At 49.9% G+C, this 18,551-nt stretch overlaps 1 protein-coding gene across 2 annotated transcripts in view; it reads right to left on the minus strand.

Moving 5' to 3' along the window:
- MYO1D (myosin ID) overlaps positions 1-18,551 on the minus strand; it is a 67,528-nt gene that overhangs the window by 32,954 nt on the left and 16,023 nt on the right. For both annotated transcript variants that reach the window (XM_072356396.1, XM_072356397.1), the window contains exons 4-16: positions 17,857-18,022; positions 17,592-17,645; positions 16,891-16,986; positions 16,072-16,188; positions 15,568-15,771; positions 15,031-15,176; positions 14,832-14,946; positions 14,414-14,584; positions 11,486-11,556; positions 10,466-10,540; positions 9,492-9,624; positions 4,526-4,692; positions 1,429-1,636 (exon numbers count right to left, since the gene is read on the minus strand). In XM_072356396.1, coding sequence (XP_072212497.1) covers positions 1,429-1,636; positions 4,526-4,692; positions 9,492-9,624; positions 10,466-10,540; positions 11,486-11,556; positions 14,414-14,584; positions 14,832-14,946; positions 15,031-15,176; positions 15,568-15,771; positions 16,072-16,188; positions 16,891-16,986; positions 17,592-17,645; positions 17,857-18,022 — 1,723 coding nt within the window. The remainder of the gene's footprint in view (positions 1-1,428; positions 1,637-4,525; positions 4,693-9,491; positions 9,625-10,465; positions 10,541-11,485; positions 11,557-14,413; positions 14,585-14,831; positions 14,947-15,030; positions 15,177-15,567; positions 15,772-16,071; positions 16,189-16,890; positions 16,987-17,591; positions 17,646-17,856; positions 18,023-18,551) is intronic.

Raw genomic sequence — 18,551 nt, forward strand, 5'->3', positions numbered from 1 at the left:
ATATATATAATTAGAAACGAAGACCTACATTTCAAATAAGCAAGAAATGGAATCGTGACCAGCAGATCCTTCTTTCATTTAAAATTACTCAAAGAAAAAATGTTATTGGACCCCAGCCTGAGACAGACAGCACCTCACACTGCCCCCCGGCCCTGCATGCTTATAGCCAGGATTACAGCCAGGGAAAAGCAGCCAGAATTACATTTTTGTGTGCAAGTTGAGAACAAACACAAGAATTACATCCAGGCAACACTGTTCTCAGAGCACTGAGAAGGGCCTCGTTAGATCCTCAGCCTGAGATTTGTTATTGTGCTGGTTGCTCTTCCTGCAGCACTGCTGCCTGTGACTGCCCCATCTACTGGCAGCAGAGCTCGGCTGGTAACCAGGACTGGATTCAGAGCACAGAATGAAATCCAACAGGAAAACAAGAGAAATACCGCAAATGGCAGGAAGAAATCACCTTCCATCTCACACAATTCCACACCTACCAACTCCAACCCAACACAACCAATACAAACACAGATGCAACCCTGGACTTCCAATTTTCTCCTTCCATATTGGTCATGCTGACTTCCAGAAGGGAATTCAGGTTGAGCACTTTGTTAACACAACAGAACTATGGGCACAGAACAGTTCTTGAACCAGCTCTTGTATTTTGTCCCCATTTGTGCACATTCAGTGCAGGGAGGTGGACTAGATAACCTTCCAACTCAAACTATATTGCTCCTGAGGGTACAAACCAGCTTCTGTTGTACAGCTGCCCCCAAACCCAAACGATTCAGGATTTGCCAAGTCCTGTTGCTCAGAAGACGATTTTCATCAGAAAAGCCTGAAAATGCCTTTGCCCCAAAGTTGCAGAACGCAAAATTATTTACCCAGAGGGTAAAATCAGAAAGAGCCTGAGGTCAAATCCCGTATCCAGAAGGGGAAGAACAAACAGGGCTCCTCTGCACAGCTCCTTTGGGGTCACACCCTTGTAATACTAAGGGCCTTCTAGCAGCAGTTCTGCAGATGGACCTCACTCTCCCACCCAAACTGCTGGGTCCCACAGAGCCCCACAGCAACGTTTCCTTCTTCATGTGATGTAATCCCTGTGTTCTCGTGATCTTTGCTCCTGCCAACCCCAACACTGCTGTTACAGTGGGTTCTCATGGGAAGAAATCGCCACCAACACACAGATCACTCCTTCCTTTCCCATCCCTTGGCTGCCTTTGTTTTCTTTACCTTATACGACTCAGCAATAGGTAAACACAAAGCTCCATGAACCAACATGGAAGAGCATCCTTCCAACCCCAACCAACCCCATGGTTCTATGATTCACCCCAAACACTTTATGCTCAGCCAACAGTTACACAATGAGGAAGCAAGGCAAAACAACAGGGAGTTTGAGAAAAGGAGCTTTGAGGTTTCTACAAAACGAAGCTTTACCTTCTGCAGGAAGAGCACAATCCTCACAAGCATCTTGGCATGGAGCTCCTCCAAGGTGAACAACGTTCGCGGCGTGCGGATGAAGATTTTGGTCTTCCCATAGGCAACATCGTGCTGAAATCCATGACACTCAATGAGCTTCTTCACAGCATCTTTGTCTGAAGGGAGGTCGTGGTTTGGCCAGGTGAATTCTGAGATCATCTTGTACCTGCAATCACAGTTCCCAAATGTGCACTCGTCCTCTGTGCTCTCCAGAAGACCATGAACCTTCCATCTCTTTTAGACATAATTACCACCTCAATGGAAATACACGTAGCGGATCCTCAGGTTAGGAGATGTGACCCCATAACTGAACGCAAAGGGAACATACAGAGTGTGATTTTAAGCCACTGCAAAGAGGAAGCATTGCAAGGAGCTCAGATCACCAACACAGAACTGATGGGACACGATGAGCCGCAGCACTGAGCTCCAGCAACAGGGATTTGCACAAAGCAACACCGGGGTGTCTACACGTCATTCCTGGACACAAAACACAACTGATGTCTTAACTGCTATATTACCCACATTCACGTTCCAAATAAAACATGCGTGTCTTAACCACCTCCCTGTTGAAGAGCCCGTGATACAAACAAACATCGGACATAAATATCTTAAGCTGGTTTCTCTTTTCTGTCCTCATCAGAAAAAACGTTCCTGCAGTAATTAATTCGATAGGAAAATCTTCCACCTCAGGACACTTAAATAAGGGAAACAAAAGGATCAGGACAGCAGTGCACTTTAGTAAACAGGGCCCAGGAGAAAGAAAAAGGGAGAGATGTTGGAGGGCTGGGATTGAGAGCAGGACGCTGCAGAACTGCCACATCCTGACCTCGCCACTAATTACAGCAAGGCAGGAGCCAACATGAATCTGCTCGGTGACACCACAGCCCTTCCCCTCTCCATTTGCCTAAGGACGGTGGCAGCCTGCAAGGTCACTTTCACATAGAGTCACTGAGGTTGGGAAACCCACAAAGATCATCCAGCCCAACCATGAAGCCATCCCGCCCTGCCCATAAACCCGCACGCCGCATCTCCACGGCTCTGGGAACGGTGATTCCACCTCCTCCCTGAGCAGCCTGTGCCACTGCATCACCACCCTTACAAAGAACTTGTATCCAACCTGATCCTCTCCTGGCACAACTTAAGACCATCTCCTCTCACAGTGCCCCAGGTCCATAGCGTTGCCTGGGCTTGTTGTGGCTGCAGCACAGGAGCTGGCACTTGGTCTTGTTGGAGCTCATCCCATGGGGCTCAGACCAGATCCGTCTGTAAGGCCTTCCTACCCTCAGGCAGTTCAACACCTCCCAGCTCGGTGTCATCAGACTGACTGAGGGAGCGTTCAATCCCCTCGTCCAGATCATCAGTAAAGATACTACACAGGGCTGGCCCCAGTACCAACCCCTGGGGAACAGCACCCGTGACTGGTCACCAGCTTCAGGGCCTGGAGCAATGGTTGGAGCCTGGGATTGCCCAGCACCAAGCACAACACCCTGCACCCGGCAGCCCTCAGCGCAGGGCAGCAGATGGGATCTCGGTGTCGTTTCCATGCTGTGTAATGCTGCCTGAAAATAGGCACGTGGATGCCTTTGTGGGGCAGGGCTGGGTTATGGCAGCAGATGCCTCGCGGGCGCCGCTCCTCCCCATTCCCCCCGGCAGCCCTTCCCCAAATCCCCTCAGCATTGTTTCATCTGGCAGATATGAAATAGCGACGACCTTGGGGTATTTTAGGGATGAACAGCACCGACCCTGTCCTTACGCAGTTACTTTATATACAGTTGGGATCCCTCGCAATCCCCCTCCAATAAACGGAGCGTGCAGCTCACACCACGGATCTCAGCCCCGACCCTTTAAAGAGGGGCAGGTTTAGAAGAGTCTGCAGGCTGGACTGGGAGCACTGCTGGGCAATGCAAACACAGTGTGTGCCATCCTATCCCTTCGATGCTGAATCCGACCACAAACACTGCAGCACCTCAAAGCTCCACCAGTTGCCTCGTGCTAACTTGGTTGGCTGGCTGCAAACAGCACTTCTGGCTTTGAGCTTACAGGAGCTCATCACATATTCATCACAAACAAAGCACCTGCTTATATTAATAGTGATTACACAAGTCTTAAGGAATAAATTCCACGGGTGAGCACTAACCTCTGCATAACGTCCTGGAGAACAGGCACACAGGGCTGCAGGCTGTGCTAAGCCTCACCTCCCATTCTGCCTCAGGTACGTTGGATCACCCAGGCAGATCTCCAGCCATCTCTCCTGGCAGTTTGTTTCTGATGCGGCACATCCGACCTGCTCTCATGGTTTAGTTCGGGGCCTTTTTTCCTGCCCTCAGGGACTTTTTCCCTCATATGATTCAATACCAGAACTTAAAACCAACTCAGTATCTAAGAGGATGCTCAGCATCTGTGCTAATTTACTGAAGCTGCAAGACACCGTCTAACACGTTCAGTTGGTCACAAACCTGGTAGGAGTAACGAGGGCAAAGGATATCAGATGCTTTGACGAGGTCACGCTACGATCCCTTTCCTACACTCACACTCTGTAAGCCCAGAGGTTTCCTCGTGCACACAGTGTCACTGCACACCACTGACAGGACACGGGGAAACGCTTCCAAACCAATAGAGCAGAGATGCAGGTTGGATACGATGAGGGCAGTGAGGATCCGGCTGCCCAGAGAGGTGATGGGTGCCCCATCCCAGGGATGCTCAGGTCAGGCTGGAGGGGCTCTGAGTGTTGGTAGAGCTGTGGCTGCCCCACTCACTGCAGGCATTGGGACAGACATCCCTTAACAGCCCCTTAAACAGCTCCACAGCCCTACCACTGAGCTCTTGCCCTCTTGCCATGTCACACAGCATCCCTCTCACCGCCACCATCAGGCAATACACACAGAGAGATCAGCAGCTCAGCTCTGCTTTTCAGGTCAGGTTCCAGGGAAGAACCTCATCACACAACTCCCCAGGAGAGACAAACACAGCAATGGAACTCAGCACAAAGAAGGGGAGCCCGAGCACCACGGATGGAGCTCAGAACCCAGAACCCAGAGCCCGGCCGCCCTCCTACCTGTGAAGGAACTTCTGGTAGGTCTGGCGATAGGCAAACCCTGCCCGCCGCACCCTGACGTTCTCCAGCAGGCCGAGGTACTCGACCTGGTGCCTGCAGCGCTCCTCGTCAAACAGCTGTGGGGACTTCTTGTCGTTGGGCTTAATGCAGCGGACGTAATAGGGCTCCTAATGGGGCAGAGCAAAAGCACTTGGTTCAGAAAGAAAAGCTCTGTAAAGCTTGCAAAGCACAGCTGGAATTCTCCAACCCGCTCTGACCACACTGAGGTTTGAAGTTGGTTCATGTCTCTCCATCGTCAGCCCTTGCTGTGCTCCCAGCAGGGAGAGGAGCAGCACACGCCACAAAGGCTCCAACCCTGACCTGCTCAAGGTAAAACTGCTCCTTACAACCTCGTGGCCAAACAGAATGCGGATGGAGATCAGAGAGTTCAGAGAAGAACAAGACTGAAAACCCAGAGAACGTGTCCCAGGGGAAATACTGCATCAGTTTAGGACTGAGCCATGGAACCATGCTGGCACTTAACGTACCTCCCATACTTCATGTACCTGAAAGGTAAACATGGAGAGATGCAACAATTCAGGTTTAGGACAAAGAAGGCTTTAGAAGCAACACAGAACAGCTCGAGCTGAACCAAGCAGAAGAAGCATGGGAGCAGAACGCCTGTAGAGAGGAGGAACCTCAATGGGGAGAGGAGCAGACTGCACACATCTGCAGAGGGAAGGGAGAGGCAGAACTGTCCTCAATCAGGACTGAGCTCTGTGTGTTCCCAACGTCCCCTCCAGTCCTATTTTCTGTGACTTGTCCAGGACTTCGTCCTACTTTCTGTCATTTCAGGTCACTGTTCTAAACTCAGGATAAAGGCCCAGAACTGCCATTTTCCTGTCAGTAATGCTGAACAAATGGGCACGTCCCCAGATAACCCAGCTAGTCCTGGCACAACATGGAGGCACACGGCACGGACATGAACACATAGGTTGCACACACTAACAAATGTGAATGGGATGAATAACCACAACCCCAACACTGAGATGAGACGTTAAGAGGCCCACGGCCAGGGATGGTGGAGGGGCACACAGCCCACAGCATGGACTGGGGGCAGGGGGCTTCCATTCCAACGCTACAGAGCTGTGATTCCATGCTTCTGTGATCTTTAATGCCCCTTCAACCCAGTGGTGCCATGATCCCATGGTTCTACAATCCTTAAGGTCCCTTCCAACCCAACCATGACACAATTCCTTGGCTCCATGATCTCTGAGGTCCCTTCAACACAACCGTGCTGTGATTCCATGGCTCTACGATCCTTAAGGTCCCTTCCAACCCAACCCTCTCAACCCAACTCAACCTCTCCATGGCTCTACAATCCTTCAGCTCCAACCCAATCTTACCCAACCCACCCTAACAATTCCATGGTTCTACAACCTTTAACATCCCTTCCAACCCAACAGTGCCATGATCCCAGGGTTCTACAATCACTGAGGTCCCTTCCAACCCAGCCATGGTGTGTTTCCAGCACAGCCTCCCTCTGTCTCCTCTTTCCAAGTCCTCAACAAACAAAGCAGTGCTGATAGCTCGGCTTCCCCAGGACCCAGAAGGTCCCTCCCAACCCAAACCATTTCTCTGCCATCAGACAGCCGAGGGACAGCCCCGTTCTGTGTGAGGTCTTTCACCGCACACCTCCTTCGGCTGCAGTGATTTGACACGGCCTGATCCTATTCTATCTGTTGTGCTAAAACTGAACCTGACGGAACGATTTAACGCACCAGGCTCTTAAAACTCTTCATCTTTTTAAGCTTTCTCCTGCAAACTGCTGAAGGGCTTCCAGGGCCCTTGATTCCCTCAGCTGCTGGTAGCAGCTCTCAGAACGCGCTCTGCGTGGGTGACAACTTCTCCTGGGCTGTGCTGTGGGAATGGGGCTGTCAGCCATCATGTGTCAAACCCAAGGCAGAAGCAGCCCCAGATGAACTTCAAATCCGCGCTGAAGAGGCTCCGTGCAGTCACGGCAGCTCTAAGTGAGGAGGAGGAGGAGTTGGCCGGACCTGCAGCCCCCAATTTGCAACCTCAAAACGCATCTTTGCCTCCAGGGAAATGCAGTGAGTCCTTCATCAGACATCGCAGCTATTTGTTATCATTGCTGAACCCTTCCCCTGCCGCAGCTCTCCCTGCCTGGGCTGTCACTCATCTCTTTGTCATTCAAAACCCCCCCGTGCAATAAAATGTGCCCTTCACGACTCCCAGAGAGGAGCGAATGGCTGCAGAGAGCTGATACAAAAGGCAGAAGTGGAGATGCCGCTCTGCTTTCGGAAAGCAGGAATAGGAAGTTCCTGCACAGACAGGAGATCATCTCTCAGCACAATTACGGTGTAATTAAAGCCTCTCAGCAATGACAGCTAGCAGGGCACATTCTAAAGGAGATTATTCCACGCTCACAATCCCACCAGCCCCGGCTCTTCAGGGGGATAATTACGCAGCTCCCATTATTGCACAGGAGGCTGTCAAACCCAGAGCTGCGTTTTATAGATGGAAGAACTGAAATACAGAGGCACAAAGGCCCCAGTTCTGAATGCTGCTCTGTTGTCTGTCTGAAATTGATTCTTGGTTTCTTTTTTTAATGAAGCAGAGTGATTTTTAAAGTGTTTTTGTACCATGATCCTGCTTGGGGGAATTCAGTTCCATAGTTCGGAGCACAGCGGGTGGGAGAAAGGAGAGGATGCAGAAGAGGCAAGTTAGAGCTGGATATCCCCAACTGGTCGTGGTGATGGCATTATGGCTTAGTAGAGATGAAGCCTGTCAAAGCAGCTTGGAGAGGGATGGGCAAAGGATAAAGAAAAACAGGCAAAAGGAATCACAAAGAGGGGAAAACCAAAGAGGAAAGGGGGGAAATCAAAAGGAAAGGGGGAAAATCAAAAAGAAAGGGGGGAAACCAAAGAGGAAAAAGAAGGGAAAAAAGGAAAAAGAGGAAGAAAAAACAAGAGGAATGTCCAGAGAGCTCCTCGAGAAGCTGATCATTCAGAGCTGTGCCAGCCACAGGGCTCCCAGTGTCAGCAGTTAAGAGAAAAAGGAAAGCCACCCCAATAAGCCATCACAGACACAGCAGACCCTCAGGAGAACAGCACGGCCATAAATCCATGCTGAGGAACGTGTTGGAGCAGCACCCAACCCAACAGAGACACAGAACTCTGCTTCTCCTCCCAACCCTGTGCTGCAGCAGAACGCCAACGAAGAACTGCTCAAGTCAAACACCCAGCTGCCATTGGAGGGCCGGTGTTTGCAGAGTTTAAGGTTTATTTCTGCTGCTCCTGTTGCTCCTGCTCAATAAATCGGCATCTTTGAAGGCCCTGAATGATGGGTTTTGAGAGAGTGCTGATGCTGCTGCCAGCACTGCAGCTTCCCTGGAGCCCCATGTGGGTATCAATGAGTTCTTGGACATCCATTCTGCCCTGGGACTGCAGAACCTGCACTGCTTGGCTCCCAAGTGGCACAACCCAAGGGAAGAAGCACAAAGACCGTCCTTAGGCCCCTGACCTACGCTGCATCTGCTTTTTTGGGGCATGCCAAAATTCAGAGCCTTTAAAGTAATGCAGATGTGAAAAAAAAAGCCTGGAGTGAGACCCATTCTGAGGTCCAGATTCATCACAGCGAGGTTATCCAAAATAGCTCAGTGCCAACTACACAACCTGTCTGCAAAGGGAAGGACCTACGGATGCTCTTCGGCAGGAGCACTGCCTGGGTCAGCCCTTAAAGCAAAGGCTGAAGCCCAAAGCTCATCCCTCTGCTCCAGCCCTCTGCCACGCTGCAGGTCAGCCACAGCCGCATATGGCTTCTGACTGCAGGGCAGGAGTCCTCATTAACACGACTGCTTAACGACAGCCTTCACTTTAATGGGACCCATAACCCCCTGGGTAACACACCACTCTACAGTTACCTGCATTGCTACCCAACAGCAAATTGGGAAATATCCAACCTCCTAATCCCAAATCCTCAATGAAAACGTAGGCGAGGTATAAATACAAGGAGAATATTTGTCCCTAAGTCTCTAACTCTGCCTTGGAAACCATTCCCCATCCTCAGAGAAGGCTTCCATTTGTGACAGAGGTACTGGCCATAAACCAACCCAAACTACTCATTTCACATCAACCCGCCATCCTTCCACGATGAATTCTGGTACCCACGAGATGGCAATGTGCCATTCCAGCTCCTCATCTCCCACTGTGAGTTACAGGAGCTGCTCCAGGCAGTCTCCTATTCTTACAAACACAGCCTGGTCTCTATTCTTCAAATAAATAAATGAAGTTTTCCCACAAGGATGTGCAGAAACGTCCCACCACGATGCCTTGAGGGCAGCCCCCCCTCACACCCCCAGCACTTTCTGCCTGCATTGCTCTGGACCCTCCACGCAGGTTTCCTCCCTGTTGTGCAGACAGGAGATAACGTGCCCTTACCTTGCTTTCAAATGAAATGCAGTGCAATGGAACACAACACAGCCCTGACACAAAGCAGTGCTTGCCAGAGCAACACTTCCTGCTAAAAAGCTCCATCATTCAGAAGATGAAAAGCTTTCGCTTCTCTCCATCTCACACAAAGAGAAAAGAAGGAAATCACAGTGAATTTCCAAAGAAGATATTTGGCACTGACAGACAGAAGAAAAATCTCCGCGCTGTGAATCTACATCCTCTGGGCCCTCTGCCAGAAGAGCTTTGTTATTGATTTGACACAATAATTATTACCCCCTCAAAGAGAGAGGCTCGACTACAAGTGAAGGGCACGCAGCCACAATGCAGCTCCTTTATGCTGGGATGGCAGACAACCATCCCAAGAGCTCCTCGCAGCTGCCCACTGCCACAATCAGAGCTCATCTCCACTGATGAGCTTGGCTCTGTGACAGACAGCAGTGACAGGAAGGTGACAACTCTCTGCGGATGAGCTCTGCTCGGCACCAGCAGAGTCAGTTTCCAATGGAAGAGTTTACCTTTGACGCCAGGTTGTCAACCAGTGCAATCATGGAGTTCTTGAAGAGGGTAGCAGCTGTCAGAGGTCGCTTGGTGACCTCCGTGATGCTCAGTTTACCTTCGGGCCACATCATCTTCAGCACGGGATTAGAGCTAAAAGACAGTGGCTTTAATTGCACAGCACAACAGAAGGGCCCTAAGTGCTCCATTCAGCTCTATGTTCAGCAGCGTGCACCCAGATGTCCCTGCCATCCAAGTCAAACCAATGCAACAAAATCTCTTTTGCTTTTGAGCCATGCAGGTTTACACAGTACTCGATTTCAAGCTGTATTTCTGTGGTGCTGGGGGACGTGGCTCAGAACTGGTGGTAGGGGGGTGGTTGGACTGGATGATCTCAGAGGTCTTTTCCAGCCTTGGTGGCTCTATGATTCTACAACTGACATCCTTGATATATATATGAATTATTTCATATATTTTAGCCGACATTTTCTGGAAGGTGAGGTGAAAATGATGGATGGCAAGAGATACGGAATAGACTGGAACAGCTTTCTGGAGCACCTTTAGGTACACGTTTTGATGGAATCTCACATACACTTCTCAAAGGCAACCTTCACTCGCCTCATTGCTCTTTATAGCAACTGACTGCATGGTTGGATTCCGTTCTGTCACAGCACATATGAAAACAACTCAATATATTTGTTCCTTTTTCCCACCACCTCAAATCTCTCTCTCAAAACCTGGGCTTCCAATTGGGGCCAACTTATCTGATCAAATGCTGCTCGCTTTCTCTCTCATTGAAGAGAGATGAATATTGGCACATCCACAGCTGGTTAATGACAAAGGCACAGAGCTCATCTCTGCACAGTGAGGAGGGATCTGACAGACCCTACACAACCCGTGAAGCTGAGCGTTCATTCCTCCTAGCATCCACTCTACAGAGAGGGATTCAGACAGACCAGATTGACATCAACCCCCTTAATGGTTTTATTCCCACCTGTTATACATCAGGCGCTTGAAGTCTTGGAATAAAGTGTCCTTGTTTTTGTCGATAAATCCAGAGACGGAGTAACTGCAAGAAGGAAATCAGAGTTAGTGCCAAGTTCAAGAGCTGCACTCGTGACTTCTGCCTTCATTACTGTCACGTTTCTATTCTCCTGCAGGAAAGTTCCCACCAGCTCCTGGCAGTGCTGAAGTTCAGCCACTGATACAGAACTGGGGCTGTTTTTCTCCTTGGCGAAATGCTTTGGAATCAGCAACGTCTGTCAGCAACCACTCATCAAAGACTCCAGAACGAATGGCATCCAATAGAACCGCATCGGTTACCTTTATAAATCAAAGGTAAATCTCACCCTAAGGCAAAAGGTAAAACAAGAAACCAAAAAACCCCTAAACCATTTCCTTACTAACTCCTCTCTTTCTGCTCCATCACCCTAAACCACGACATCATTTCAACGGCCTCCTATTGAAAGGTTTCTAACATACCTGCAGCCCTCACTTCTCCATCCTCCCTCACGCTGCTGTCAGCCTGCAGCCATCCCTGCAGACTTCAGGTACAGACACTTCCCAGCCTGCATGGGGCAGATCCTCTGCACTGCTGGGTCAGTTCACTGCCGCCCTGCATGGGGCAGATCCTCTGCACTGCTGGGTCAGTTCACTGCCGCCCTGCCTTTTGAGTCAGCTCACACTGGTTTGAGAACTCCAAGTCAGAGAGTTGTACAATCACACCAGCAGATGTCTAAACGAGGTTTGGATTAGCTCTCCATAGCTTCCTTCTATCACCAGTGACAGGTTTTGCTTTCTCCTGAAGCGTTGCTTTCCCGTTCACATTCTCCTTCTGTTTCAGTTCCAAATTCACATTCTGTTCAGCCACCAGCTTAAGATCTGATTGAAAAGCAATTGCTGCACCCTGCAATTCTGCACGACAGCTTCACACCGGCAGCACTAAATCAGAGCATCCTGCCACATCAAAGCTGGCTGAGGACAGAAATAGAAGGCACAGCTGAAAGAAACTCACATCACATCTCCAGCGTAGTGCTTGATTCGGAAATCTCTGTCGAACTCCAGGGTTTTGTCAGTCGCACAGAGCTGCAAGAAATCCCACCGGCATTAAAATGTCACACACACCTCAAACCACCAGGTCGATGGAGGAGGTATGGGACGAGCACAACCATAAGGGAACGGAGCGACTGTTGCTTCCCAGCAGGACAGACCCAGCTATGTACGCTGCTTGGTTCAAGCTCGCCAACGTGGGAGATATCAGAAAGTGCTTAACAGCATGCTGGACTCATTAAAAGAGCTTTAGTGAACAGCAGAAATTGTCAGGAAAAGGAAAAATAGGATTGAATAGCATCGATAGAGCTGATGGTTTCTCCTTGGGTTCCTGTGGGCACTATGGGTTCCTATGGGCCCTACAGGATTCCTTGAGTATTTAAGCTTCTGAGACAGAGTGGAGAAAGGGGAACAGAGCACTGGAGAGATGGGAAATGGGTAACAGCAAAGAGTCAGATCTTGGAGCCTGGGGAAATTCACGGAGTATGTGAGCTGTGGGACTCCTCGTCACATTGAAAAGAACCCAGTGCAGGAGAGCTGCAGACGGGTGGAGATGAGAGCAATATTCTTATGCTTGTGTATCATATCTCAGAGATGTAGGGGCTGGAAGGGCCCTCTGGAGCTCCCCTAGTCCAACCCAAGGGCCTGGACAGTCTTTGTAGCTCTCTGTTCCCTCTGTTCAACCTTCCCTGCCCAGCTTCTTGGAAGATGAAGAGTCAAGAGGACAAGAACGGACCCTCTCACACCCTGACCCTCACAATCAGCTGAGGCTGGCACTCATCGCTTCCACTCCACACCTCCCACTAACAGAAGATTCTGGGATTCATCCACTATCACCGCGTTTGACACCATGAAATTACAAGATAATTAAAAAAATAATAATAATCGGAACTTAAAGATGTTGAGAAAATGAACCTCTGATGTTCAGGAGTAAGATCCCAACAGCTGGTACACACCTGGACCAGCATTATAGAATTGTTAAGGTTGGGAAGGACACAAATGTCACCAAATCCAACCAACAGCCCACCCCTAACCCTAACCCTAACCCTAACCCCATTAACCACCCCCACCGCCCCATTAACCACCCCACCATTAACCACCCCAGCACCCCATTAATAACCACATCACCCCGCGTGACATTTTCCCTTATCTTGGACACCCCCAGGTTTGCTGACCCCACCACCCCAGCACATCCCTCACCTTCCTGAGAACCAATTTTTCCTCGTACAATTCAGAGAAGGTCCCTTCCTTTAGGAACGTCCTTTGCACCACAAATATTCACAGTGGGAATATTTACCAGGATTTTTCCTGGCGTGTTTGGCTTTCACCAGGACAACCAAGCAGACAGCAGATGAGACACGCAGTAGGCAAACTAGGACACTACTATTTAGGGCACAGCAGCCCCTTAGAGCTTATCCACATGGAGCCAGCGTGCAACACGCTCTGCAGGGGAGCAGTGAGGCATTAACTCAGGCTGAAAGATGCTCCCATAACATAGCAGCACACGTCCTTTAACTCTTTAAGAACAGCTCTGCCCTGCTCTGAGCTTCGTGGTACCCGGACAGAACTACTGCAGCCTATGAAAGTGAAATCAAGTCCTTTGTGTCAACACAGACTGGAAGAGGACAGCTTGGAGAGCTCAGATTTCACACTGCCCTCCTGTATGGGATAAGGGCTCACCAAGGAAGAGGTCTTAAATAACCTAAGGGACAAAGGCACGAGATGGGGAGCACTAATTGTGATGCTGAGAATTTTAGGGCTCGATTTTTTCAAGGCTTTATTGATCTACATGAGAAATTAGCAAGCCAGAAAGACACGCCGTGCCCTCCGCAAACGTTATTTATAGCAGCGTTCCTCCTCTCCCTTCAGCTCAGTGCAAACAGCCTCCTGACAAGGCTGAGCATTGCTGCAGTGGGACATGCACACATCACACGTGTATCTCACATCCCTGCGCTGCAGAAGGACCCGTCAAGGGCACGTCAGGAAAGTCACATCTGGAAGAAAAAAACTGATTCTTTTCTGTTCTTGCCATCCTCGGCTGAACCGACGCTGTGTGCACCCAGCCTCCCTGCAGGCGCTCTGTAGCACATTTCTTATACAACCATGCTAATTCGGTATTTCTGACCTACATAAAACACCGCACACGGGTGGGAGGGAGGAGGGATGGGGGGGGGGGGGGAGCAGCATCCTGAATAATGCATTTCCAACAGCGATTCTCAGCAGAGAGACATCAATATATTGAAATGCACTTCGTAAAGAAATGACGGTTGATCACTCAGTGCGGACTCTCGGAGGAAGCAGGCTGCTGAGCACCTTGCCATTCCGCTGCCAAGCCAGCAATAAAGCCCTTTAATTCACACTGCAAACAAAGCGAGCCGGGCGGCCCGACAGGCCATAGGCACGAGTGGAGATGAGCACATTTTGCAGCCAATGACAACGAACAACAACCCGCAGCGCTGCACTAGGGCAGAAGTGTGAATAATTCCCTGTCATTCTGTATTACGGCAGCCTGGGAAGAATCCCACGTGAGCCGCAGCGCTGCCTCCATTGGTCCTTAATGACATCATGAGATGTCGAGGCACAACCTCGGCTGCTTTTTATGCTCCCAATGACAGCGATCCCGCATTGGACATCCTCGAGCTCCCTCTGCTGGGTGCAGGCTGCTCAGGGCGCACCGGGACGGCCTATTTCTGCAGCAGGGAGCTGCTCCTTCGCATTTAATTTCATACCCTATGATTGGACCCTCAGTCACTCTCCCAGTCTCCCTCTGCTCTGTTCTATCTAGACAACAGAAAAGGCATCGCAAAGGAGAAGAAAAGGCATCGCAAAGGAACAGAAAAGGCATCGCAAAGGAACAGAAAAGGCATCGCAAAGGAGCAGAAGGCTGCGGTACCTTCCTGCTGGAGAAATGAGCGTGCTTCCCCAGCTTGCTGTTCAGAGCCTCCAGGAACATCTCATCCGTCACCTTCCCAACGTTCATGCAGGCGTCGTCCAGGATGGCGATGATCCCCTTGTGCTGCTGCTCCACCAGGTCCACAATCACCTGGTTGTTAAAGTAATCGATCTGGAAAAGCCAAAAGAAGAGGGGCAGCTGTGATGTGACTGGCACAAGGGTACCCGCGCTACCCACCGACGGAGCAGCACCATTTGCCTGGAGGACTGGACCCACCATCCATGGGACAGCATTTCTCACAGCCTGATCTCCTGACAGCACGGAGATGGATGTCCTACTGACTTCAAGAGGAACCTTCTCCAGGCTCCACTTAGACCTGGTGCTCATCCACCAGCCTCTCCCCTTCCAAATCACTCACGTGCTTCCACGGGATGCCCTCCCGCTGGTACTCCTCCTGCTCCTGCTTCAGAACCAGCTGAATGAAGAGCTGCTGCAGCTTCTCGTTGCAGTAATTAATGCAAAATTGTTCGAAACTGCAACAACGTCAGGGAAAAAAAAGTGAGTTTTCTCACATGGGAAAGGAGAAGGCAGAGCACTGAGAGCCAACAACGCGTCACCTGTTGTTGTCAAATATCTCGAAGCCGTAGATATCCAGGACGCCGATGACCGTGTTCTTCCCGTGCACTGTCGTGTCGTAGTTCTTCACCTCAATCACATCATTGATGTGTGTCACAATCCAACAGAAGAGGCGTTCGTAAATGGCCTGACAGCAAACAAACACTGAGAACCACTGCAGGCCTTCGTAACGTTACCCATTGCACACCCATTCCATCTGACTTCTTAGCAAAGGGAGGACAAGTGTTACTCCCTGTGCTATCAGTCTCCCACCTTTCCAACAAGAATGACAGCACTTTTTTCCATGCAGATCCTAAATGTTACTCCTCCACCCTACGGCCATTAAATTTAACTGCTAAAGAAGTCGAGAACCCCATTTCCCAAAACATTCAGCCCCATACAGCCCTGGAAACACACAGCGATGAAAAGGAATGTCTTCCATTGGCATGGCTGCTCTGGTGCACGACTCACTCCAACCACAAGCAGCGTGTTTCAGTGTCACATGAAAGCAGACGAAGAGAAAGGAAACTTCAGCTCACTTTTGCAAAGGCATCCCTGCCATAGGTGGCTTCTTGCTCCGTGTGCTGCTTGTCGATGACATCCCGGCCCGTAGCGACAGTCCGGAACAAAAGGGCCTTCTCCACCATCTCAGACTTTGTTGACAGGAGGTCTGCAATGATGGACACAAGCTTGCTGTTCTCTATCAGAGGCGTATCGCCATCCACGGAAAACTTCAAGTTCCCCTGCAAGAAACAGGAAGACATTTAGATTTCTAAATCGTTTTTCTTGTTAATATAAAACAGAGGAGCCCGTCTTTGATCTGCTGTTCAAGTCAGAACAATCTCTCACTGCATTAAAAGGGTTGGCCTGCACACTCACACACTTCCACAGTCAGTGGAAGCAGCAGGGCCTGACCCAAAGGGAAGAATCCCTGCTCAGAGCTCAGCTGAACTTGGGGAAATAAAACCAAAGACTGTGGGCAGTTTAGTCCCCATCCCAAGGTTGTGACCAGCAGCCTCACACCCGCGGGCAGAGAACTTTACCAAGTGAAGAATGGCTGCCACGATTTTGTAGACAGTCTGAATCTCCTCTTGCTTGAATCCTATCACCTTCATGGCATCTGCGACAGCCTTGAACTCAGCACCATCGTTGATGGAACACTGCAGGAAGGAGATGGTTGGGACATGAAGTGAGAAAGCAAAGGGGAATGGTTTGAAACTGAGATGGGGAGGTTTAGGTTGGATATTAGGAGGAAGTTTTTCACACAGAGGGTGGTGACGCACTGGAACAGGTTGCCCAAGGAGGCTGTGGATGCCCCATCCACATCCTGGCATTCAAGGCCAGGCTGGATGTGGCTCTGGGCTGCCTGGGGGTTGAAAGTGGATGAGCATTGTGGTTCTTTTCAATCCTGGCCATTCTATGATCCATAGACTCTGCAGCCCACAGGAAACAGAGAAGTAACTCACTATTTTTCAGAAGCAAGAGATTGCTCTGAGATTGACTGATCCTAACGCCATGCTGCACGTCTGCACGTCCCAGTGCAATCTACTGTGGAAGGGCAGAAGCTGCTCATAAAACACAGAACAAGCAGTGCAGTCACAGTACTGCTCAGCACAGGCAGTGCATTTGTGGCCAACACCTTGCTGTGTGGTGTGTGCACAAGTACACAGCATTGGAGGGGTTGGAAGGGAGACCACTGAGCCTAAGCTCATATGCAACTGACCCCAAGGTCCAGAGCTCTGCTACAAACAGCAGATTGGCATCACCTTCCCATAGCACTGCTCTCCATTGCTGCTAGCTCAGCAGTGATTCAAACACTGAAGAAGCATTCACAACTTTAAGACGAGCTTCCTGCCACTCACCTTGAGCTGCGCTCCAGGAGAGATGTAGCTGTATGCAGACGCGTCCTTCTGCAGATGTAGAGAGCGCAGCATCTGCTCAGACCCCCCCTGGAGGAGCTGTGTTGGAAGGAAACCAAATACAAATCAAAAAGGTGAATCAAAACCAAGAAATCCTCCTTCTCTTTTTTCCATAGTAAATCCATCTTTTTTTTTGAGTTCTTTTTCTTATTTACCTGCTTGCCAAGCAAAACCATAAAGACGTGCCATGTGAGAATAAAGGTTATAGTAACGGGTTGACCACTTCCCCCAAAGGACACATGAGGGAATCGCTGTACAACGTGGCAGACATTAAAAAGAGCTCAAAGAAATAAAGTGAACTTGGGGTCATAAAATTACTTCCATATGAAATAAAGGCCTCAAGAGAACGCTGAGGGGTTAGAAGGATTACAAACAACACAGTGAGCCAAAGCCCAGTGTTGTGCCACACGTGCTGGGTTACTCTCAAGTTGGCAGAGGTACCAGTGTGGGACTGGAGATGGACAAAAAGAAACCCTCCCATGCTCTTTCCCTCTTCACACCACTACAGAACATCATACATACATACAGATCACCCAAGCTGCAACAAGGGAACCCTCTGCAAAACACACAGGGTGCAAAAGCTCTGCCTATCATGCCTGGGAAACCTGGAGAAAGGCCCTTGGTTCCACTAAATGGATACCAACCTGGTAAAAAGAGTGGAAGCTCCGCTCTCCTGGCTGCTGCACGATCACACGAGACTGAGGGAGAGAGAAGAGCAGCAGGTGGGTAATTCTGTACCTGGATGCTGAGCACTGCCCCACTGCAGCCAAAGCTCAGCAGAGGCAGAACAGCTCCAAGCCAACCTCATACACGATGGTGATGCTGAACACTACCAGCAAGGCACAGCCACAAGCTGACCACAAGAGCGCTCCTTCTGAAGCACACCCCGCTGCCAGCAACTGGGCTCACCTTTTCTAGTAAGTAATTGTTGATGTGGCCACCGATGGGGTCTCCTTTGAAGTCGAAGTTGATGTCCATGTACTTCCCAAAGCGGCTGGAATTGTCGTTACGGTTCGTTTTGGCGTTGCCGAAGGCCTCCAACACACAGTTGGATTTCAGCAGGATGTTCTTCACTCTTCAGTACAGATAAAAGAGAACAGGATGAGTTCTGTACCCAAACCATGGCATATTTTTTACAAGCACCTGCAGGGAAGATGTGAGCAACAGCAGAGATGTTCTTTGGTGACGTATTCAGGCAGGTGTGTAAAACACCAGCAACACCACAAGGAATCAGATGGGAGCTCCTGGTGCTGCTCCTCAGAGCTGAGCAAAAGGGCAGCAACCTTCCCACTGCAACAGCATCAGTCACAACACAGCTCCTGCACGCAGACAAGCTTTGGAAGTAATTTCTTGACTTCTTTTACCAACAGCTGGGACAAAAAGTATTCAAGGTCAGAACTCAATCTGTTTCATCAGAAAGCCATTTGCTTTACTCTAAGAGTGACAGACACACCGCAGTTCAGGAGCACTCAGACCCCAAAGGACACAGAAATGCCCCCCGTGCTTGATGTTCTAATCTCATTCACACATTTTGGACAAGTTGCCATTGGAAACGTGATTTCGAGATGCTGATTTCACTTTGAAAGTCTGAAGGCTTGAGTTCT

The sequence above is a fragment of the Excalfactoria chinensis genome, chromosome 24 (assembly GCF_039878825.1).
Source record: "Excalfactoria chinensis isolate bCotChi1 chromosome 24, bCotChi1.hap2, whole genome shotgun sequence".
Lineage (NCBI taxonomy): Eukaryota > Metazoa > Chordata > Aves > Galliformes > Phasianidae > Excalfactoria > Excalfactoria chinensis.